We start from the raw sequence: 8,029 nt of genomic DNA on the forward strand, positions 1-8,029 counted from the left end.
AAAAAAAAAGATGTCAGCTCCTCCGCTGTAGTATTGCTCCTTAAAAACCCCTCTCTCTGAAAATGACATGCCCTCGCAATGTAACTCCGAACTCGTACGGGGAGCCCTTGGCTGCGCCGGGCGGAGGAGAGCGCTATAGCCGGAGCGCAGGCATGTATATGCAATCTGGGAGTGACTTCAACTGCGGGGTGATGAGGGGCTGCGGGCTCGCACCCTCGCTCTCCAAGAGGGACGAGGGCAGCAGCCCCAACCTCGCCCTCAACACCTACCCGTCCTACCTCTCGCAGCTGGACTCCTGGGGCGACCCCAAAGCCGCCTACCGCCTGGAACAACCTGTTGGCAGGCCGCTGTCCTCCTGTTCCTACCCACCTAGTGTCAAGGAGGAGAATGTCTGCTGCATGTACAGCGCAGAGAAGCGGGCGAAAAGTGGCCCCGAGGCAGCTCTCTACTCCCACCCTCTGCAGGAGTCCTGCCTCGGGGAGCACGAGGTGCCCGTGCCCAGCTACTATCGCGCCAGCCCGAGCTACTCCGCGCTGGACAAGCCGCCCCACTGTGCCGGGGCCAACGACTTCGAAGCCCCTTTCGAGCAGCGGGCCAGTCTCAACCCGCGCGCCGAACATCTGGAGTCTCCCCAGCTCGGGGGTAAAGTGAGTTTCCCTGAGACCCCCAAGTCCGACAGCCAGACCCCCAGTCCCAATGAGATCAAGACCGAGCAGAACCTGGCAGGCCCCAAAGGCAGCCCCTTGGAGAGCGAAAAGGATCGGGCCAAAACCGCCGACTCCAGCCCAGACACCTCCGACAACGAAGCAAAAGGTAAGGCCGCCTGGGCCGTGGTCCGGCTGGGACGCTCGGGCACTGGGTTTTAGTGGCCCCGGGCGAGGGCAGGGAGAGGGTTGGGCCGAGGAGGCCCTAGACGGTCTTGGGAATGCGACCCCAGCTTGAGACTCGTGTCTGCTGAGCGCCAGGCTGGTGGCGCGTCACTTGGCTGGGGAAGGTAAGCGGCGAAGTGGAGGTGCAAGGCCGGCAGCGGCCGTGGGCGCCGAGACCGGGGAGGTGCACACCGCGGGCAGCCTGCGGGCGCCTTATGCTGCCCAAGGCGGGTGACCGCGCCTGGGTGTGTGCTGCCTTTGGTTTGCTTGTTCTACGTTGTTGTCCTGGGGGACTGATGTCCCCCCACTCAGGTCAGAAGCTTGCAAAAAAGCTTAAAATGGCGATCTTGGGCTAGGGACTAAGGGAAGCTTGGGAGACGGGGGATTTCGCTTTACTGCGTTTTCCCAGTTGAAAATGTTTCCTGCGAAGCGCGATTTGTTGTTTGTGGGTCTGATTCCTGCGTGTGGTTTGGGCTCCTGCGGTTTTTGGCTCGGCCGGGGGCCTCGGGCCGCAGGGCTGGGGCCGGAAGAGGTGGAGGTGAAGGGCTGCCCGCTGCGTCCCTCCCTCCCCCAGATGCCTAGGCCGCCTATGGCGTTGGAACAGGGCATGTGGAGTGTTGTTAAGTTTTTTATCTTCCTTTGAAAATTTTTTTCTTTTCCTTTTTTTCTAGTTGCATTTTAAAAAATGTAGTTTTCTCATTGGTTTCCAAAAACAGACTACAAATGAGTGGTTGGGAAATTTCTGTGTGCATAGTAAGCGGTTTTCTCCTGCAAGGGAGTGTAGCTTTAGTTGGATTTCATTGTGATTTTGGTTGGCGAGGGAAAGCCTAGGCAGAGTTCAAGCTCAGAGTTCAAGATTCATTTCTGCTGAAGGAGCTGGGGGCCTTCAGGACCCTTCTCTGACACCTGGAGAAAATGTAAAGGAAATGGGAGCAGTGGAGGGAGGCTGAGGTGGTTTTCCATGAAAAGTTGGAGCAAAAAGCATCAGAAAAGGCCCAACTGGCAGACGAGGTGGGGGCGGATAAACTGCTCCCCACGGCACTGGCTGCTGGAGGCTGTGTGTAAGAAGGGCTCTTTGGGTGCAGAGGCAGATGAAATAGTGAGAAGTGAGCAGACTGAGGGCGGCCTGGGTCTTGTGGCGCTTTGTATATGGATGCGGTGCACAGGCATACCCGGCGGCGACCTGTGTCACACTCACACACGCGTGCCCTCTCATACATGCACACTCACTCTTTCAGAGGGTGAGGGCAGAGCCTCGCCCTCTTGGGTCTCCTCTGCAAATCAAAGGTGGGCCCTGGCAAGTCAGCCCATGGAGACCCTGGCCAGAAGATGGGCACGGGTGTGTTCCTGAAGGTGAGGGGGAGAGAGGCACACACACCCACGAAGCCTTAGTGGTGGCACATGTGCAGCACAGAAGTTTAATTTTATACCATCTCCCCACACCGTGGGCTTGGTTGGGGTGCAGATTTGGGGTAAGAAAAGCTGCATTCTAGCCCCACCAAAAGCAAAGTCAAGGTTAACAAGCCCACCTCCTAGCTCAAATTGCCCCCATGCCCCATAGACTCTCCTTTCTCCCCTGCCATTCCCCACACCATCTAAACCCTCCAGCCCCAACTAATCTTTCTCTGCCTTCTGCCTGTGCCCTTCTTGCCTCCATCCCCCCATTTTGGTACCTCCTCCAGGCCAGAGGCAAGCCCGCTTTGGGCCAGACTTCCCCACTTGTAATTTCTCCCCTTCCCCTAAACCCCAATTAAAAAAATCAATAGCACAGAGTTATATGTGGAGAGCCTTTGAACAATTTGGCAGGAGGCTGCAGGTGCAGAGGTGGGAGCAAAATTAAGGACATTCAAGTGTTTTAAACTAGAGCCTCAAGTTTGCATTTTTCTGGTGCCTCCTGGTTCCCCTAGGGCCCCCACCCCACTCCCCATCAAGATAAGATCCAGGAACTTGGCAGTTTCATTGGGCATAGAGGGGAATAGAGCACAGAGCCATCAGCAGAGTCCTTTGCTTGGTGTCCCTCTCGGGTCTCTGGACTCTGGGTTTTCTCCCTGGAAAAGATAGCCAAGGTCCCTTCTGCTGCCTAAGGTTCATTTCAGCGAGAATGTGTGCCAGGGGAAGAAGCTATCCATGAGGAAAAGGGAAATACACAGTATATTTAGAATATCTCCTTATATAAATAGACACACATGTGCATATCCCTGTGTGTGCATATGGGGAGGAATGTGTGTCGCTGCAGAAATGCACATGTACATGCATGCATGCATATCTGCATAGACGAGGCAGGAGATTTCCAGGAGGCTGCATTTCCTCAGGATCTCTCTCCCTTGACCTTAGGTCTCTGGCCAGGGCAGTTGTCTGAGGACCCCTCAGCATGCCCCAGAGCTGTTGCCCCTGACCTCTGCTGCCTGCACAAGCTCCCTGCCTCAGGTACTCCTGGGGAAAACAGCTAGGAGAGGAAAAGCTGGCGATGGGAGATCCAGTGGGGGAAGAGTCGCTCTGTGGCACTTGGGGTGGGAGTCAGGGCTGGGGGTCTGACTCTGGCTGCAGAGACTGGGGCAACCTCCCTGCACTGAGTTGAAAAGGGCCAAAGCTCTCTGGGAATTGCCCAGGGCAGCGGGGTGGCCTCTGTTACCCAGTCTGAGGCCTGGAAACACCTTTCCTTCTGGTTGGGGTTTTTTTTTTTTCCCCCTAGAGCTGGAAGGGAACAGAGAGGAGGGAGGGTCTGGTGGGGCTTAGAGAGCCCACCAGGGTCAACAAGCTGAGGGACAGTGGGAGTACTCAGAACCTGCTAAGTCAAGGTGGACTGGGGTGATTTAAATTTAATAGACACGTTGGAGGCAAGTACCTTCTGTCTTTCTTCCCTGTAAGTTTAGACCCCAGAGAAATTCTAAAAGCCCTGAACCCAAGAGGACCCCACCAGCCAGGCCTGTGGGGCGAGAGCAGCTCCCCTGGGCTCCCTCAGCCGCCCCCACAGCAAGCTAGCTAAGGCTGCAGTGCTGCGAGGGTTTGCCTCTTCCAGGGATACTTATGCAAATAATGTTATTTTTAACAGAGGAGATAAAGGCAGAAAACACCACAGGAAATTGGCTGACAGCAAAGAGCGGAAGGAAGAAGAGGTGCCCCTATACTAAACACCAGACGCTGGAATTGGAGAAAGAATTTCTGTTCAATATGTATTTGACGCGAGAGCGCCGCCTGGAGATTAGCAAGACCATTAACCTTACAGACAGACAAGTCAAAATCTGGTTTCAAAATCGCAGAATGAAACTCAAGAAAATGAACCGAGAGAATCGGATCCGGGAACTGACCTCCAATTTTAATTTCACCTGAGCTCGGGGGGCCTCCCCTCCCCCTCCCTTCTCTCCCCACCACCTTCTTTTCCCCGCCCCTCCTTCCTTTGTGCCTGGTGGTATATTTTTTTTTTCCTCCCTGAGTATAAATGCAACACGCCTGCAAAAAAGGCAAAGACCTCAGACTCTCCTTCCAAGGGACCTATGGTTCGTGCTCCGAAGATGCGTCCACCTAAAGCATGAGAAATGGGGTGCTGGGGTGTGGGGTGTGGTGTGCCCACATAGATGAGGGTGGGAGTGTGGCTGGTGTGTGTGTCAACCCCTCACTCATGCACGCACTCACACATAGCATCCTGTTCTCCAGGCAAAGTTAAGGTCGAATCCACCCGATTATAGGGGGAAAAAAATCAACCAGAGAAGGTCTGTAATCTCGCAGAGCACAGTCAGAATCAGAATCGCTTCTTCCTTGCTGCATTTCCTCCTTAGAATAATAGACGTTTTGGAAAGTTCAGCTAGTGTTTGTGTGTTTGTTGTAGCGTCCAGCGCCTCTGCCAAACCCTCTCTGTGTCTTTACCTCCCAGTCGCTCTGAGAATCTGCTTGAAGTCTCGTATTTGTACTGCTTTCTGCTTTTCTCCCATCCTCCCAGCACCCCTACATCCTCCATCCACTGCCATCTCAGAAATTCCATTCAGAGGAACAAAAAACAATTTTTAAATTAAAAATAGAACATAGAGAAGCAAAGACAGAATGCCCCTCCCCCAAATATTACCCTGTCCCTGTCTGGGAGTTGTGTTATTTAAAGATATTCTGTATGTTGTATCTTTTGCATGTAGCTTCCTTAATGGAGAAAAAAAAAAAAAATCCTAATAAATTTCCAGAATCGTAATCCTCAAATGGGTGGTTTTTTTGTTTTTTAGTGTTTTTTTTTTTTTTAGCGACACCCTCCCCCCAAAGAGGCTGAGTGTGTGGATATGTGTGTTTTGTGTTCGACTCATCTCCTAGAGCCTTTCTAGAACGTCTCTTGGCGGGTTTAATGTAAGTGAGAGACCATAACGTTGATTTAAATATTATCCAGGTGACCACAATAAGTCAAGGTCATAAAACAGTAATGTCAGGACGGTCTTGGTGCGCGCGAGAGGTGGATTTTATGATCTGCAAATATAATGTGGTGCTGCAGTAAAAGATGCATTTAAAGGTGACTGGAGGAGGGAAAGAGGCAGAAAGCAAACTGCAATCTTGAGGAGCAGACGGATCCCATTGCTTGGGGTGCTGGGCCAAGCGCACCCCACCGCTGCTGGGGGGAACCCCAAGAGCCCCCCACCTATCCAAGGAGAGGAATAAACTTAACCACCGGAGGGGGATGAGGAGCTGAGCACCCCCCCCCTTCTCGACAGCAGCAGCAGAAGCGCGGGCAGTGGCAGGAGGAGGAGGCAGCGACAAGGTAAGAGAAGCGGTTTCTTGTTCTTCTCTTAGCAGCGGAGTGGGGACTAGCGGCGTCCCCAGGTGCCCAGCACGCATTGGGCAGAGCAGGGTGGAAGGTGTTCTGGGCATCTTTGCTTGCTGGGAGCCCAGGCTTGCCCTGTGGCGGCTCAAAGCGGAGGGCAGTGGCCACAAGCTCCCCCTCCCTGACCCATTGCCTTGGGGTTCGGCAGTGAAAGGGGTAAATTGGTGGTTTTTGGCTTCTTTCTTTACTCGGTCACTCATGGTCGCCTGGAGCTCGACACATGGGTCTTGATGTAGCTCAGTCTGGTCGTCTGCTGAGGGAAGGCAGAAGGAGGATGGGCTGGTGAGGGCTGGAGCTTGAAGCTTAGGTTTTCCTGCTTTCTGCTGGTTTAGATGTGAGCCTTAGCCAGGCTCTCGGTCCCCACTCGCTCTGGCTGTGGGGCTTTGCCAGGCAAGTGGCCTGATTGGAAGAGGCTTTGGAGTGGTTCGGTCACACACGGACGAAGGGAAGCCAGAGTTCAGCTGAGAGACAGAGGGGATCAGAGGAAAGCTAGGAGGAGAGCACAGCAGAGCCAGAAGGGCAAGACAGGGGACCCAGCCCGAGAGTGGAAGGACACTCCAGCTTCCCTCAGGGCCAGAGGCAGGGGGATAGCCCCACTGCGGTGCTGGGGGCGGGGCGGGGGTTTGGCGGCTTGAGGTCCCATTTCACCAGAGTCTCCCTGAGCGATTGCTTAGACCAGAAGCTGATGAGGCAGTCAGACCCCCTGCCCACCCAGCCACCCAAAGTCTACCCTCTAGTCCTTAGGGAGGTTGTGGGGGCGGAAAAGGGGACGGGGCTGAATTTCTTCCTTCCCCAACCCCCTTCCCTTCTCCTCCCGATAAATGCAAAGCTGAATCTCCCGCCCTGCTCGCTCAGCTGATCTGTGGCTTAGGTAGTTTCATGTTGTTGGGATTGAGTTTTGAACTCGGCAACAAGAAACTGCCTGAGTTACATCAGTCGGTTATCGTCGAGGGCCCCAACCCACCTATCCCGCTCCTACCCTCCCCAGTGGGACTGCTCCCCAGGCCCCCTCTTAGACAGGGCAAAATGGGTACAGACTGAGGAGGGCAAGCTGTGAGTGGGGCCACACGACAAATCTGGAGAACCCCAGTTTATCCGTCCACTCAGCCTGTCCCAATCCCCGTGCTTGAGGGAGAGGAGTTTTTTCCTGCAGCTATTGTTTCCTGGGCCCAGCTGATGGAGACAGACAAAGGAGGTCTAACCAATTCCAAGGAAATTCAGGAATTTGAGTAAGAGGTGGCCTGGCGGGCCAGCTCAGCTGGGTAGCAGGGTGGGGCAGGATGATTAGAAGAGAGAAGACCACAGAAATAGAAAGGAGTCTTTGAAGGGTTAGTTTTTCCCACTTGCCACCCCCGGGGTGGGGGGCGGGAATCTGCCTCCAGTCAACTGGGGCTGGAGCTTCTTAGAAAAGTGGGGTGCGTGGGGGGTCCCAGGAGCTGGGGAACTCTGAGCGTCAGCTCAGCCACCTCCTCTTCCTCTTGTATAGCCCCATCCCCAGGAGAAGGGCATATTTAGGGTGTTAGTAGGCTAGAAGAAAGTCATCAAGTCCAAGTAGAAACCCCCCCCCCCACACACACCCTACTGGGAAACATCAGGGCAAGAATCTGGCTCTGGTCTCTCTAGCTGTTTGTTGCCCGTAGGCCTTGGTCTGTTGTGTCTGTGCCTGTCAGGCAGCTGCTTGTCTTTGCACTGTGTGGAAAGGTCTGGGTGAACCGGAGGCTGCCAGCGCCCAGCATTTCATATTGTTGGAGAGGTTGTTGGCTGATGCCAGGGGGAGGAGGGGAGGACCTGGAGTAAAGGGGCATCTGAGCAATGTGCAACTTTGCAAAGCTTCTTCCCCTCCTTGCCCCCTCTGGTTCCTCAGTTCTGGTCCTGGTTGCTAGAGAGAGGGCTCTCCGAACAGGTTTCTCTGCCTGCAGAGAAAAATGGGGAGGGTCACGGAAAATGGAGAGGTACACCCCTGCTCTCAGATTGGGAAAGAGAAAGTCAAAAGGCAAAGGACAGGTTCTTGGTTCTCTTACTTTGGAATTATTATGATTATTAAAACATAAGAAACTTTCAGACAGGGAAACAAAGTCATGTCCCTGTAACACAGTATATCCATGAAGTTTATTCACGCAGTTGTCTGCTGGGGGATATATTGAACCTTGCATGCATGTGGGTCTCTGTTTCTATATCTCTGCCTCCTCCAGGCTCTCCCAGATCCCCTGTATATATTTTTGTGCATACTCATGTATTTTTCTCTCTCTCTTATACAAAGAGATCCCATGGAGATTAGAGGAGAGAATAGTAATAGAGCCTCTGTTCTCCCCAGCTGAAATTGTCAGTCTGTCTTTCTCTCTGTCCCCCAGCCCTTTGTAAGGGA

The 8,029-nt window shown here is 53.7% G+C and overlaps 1 protein-coding gene across 3 annotated transcripts in view; it reads left to right on the forward strand.

Moving 5' to 3' along the window:
* Positions 1-5,045, forward strand: part of HOXC10 (homeobox C10) — a 5,262-nt gene extending 217 nt beyond the window's left edge. Inside the window, exons 2-4 of one of the 3 annotated variants that reach the window (XM_010857956.1) lie at positions 288-813; positions 3,204-3,296; positions 3,922-5,045. In XM_010857956.1, the coding sequence (XP_010856258.1) occupies positions 288-813; positions 3,204-3,296; positions 3,922-4,199 (897 nt within the window). In that variant the 3' untranslated portion in view covers positions 4,200-5,045. Of the gene's footprint in view, positions 1-6; positions 814-3,203; positions 3,297-3,921 lie in introns of those variants that run through there. The other 2 variants (XM_010857954.1, XM_010857955.1) reach the window with 2 other exon arrangements.
* Positions 5,046-8,029: the final 2,984 nt, after the last annotated feature.

The sequence above is a fragment of the Bison bison genome, unplaced genomic scaffold (genome assembly GCF_000754665.1).
Source record: "Bison bison bison isolate TAMUID 2011002044 unplaced genomic scaffold, Bison_UMD1.0 scf7180017864383, whole genome shotgun sequence".
Classification (NCBI taxonomy): domain Eukaryota; kingdom Metazoa; phylum Chordata; class Mammalia; order Artiodactyla; family Bovidae; genus Bison; species Bison bison.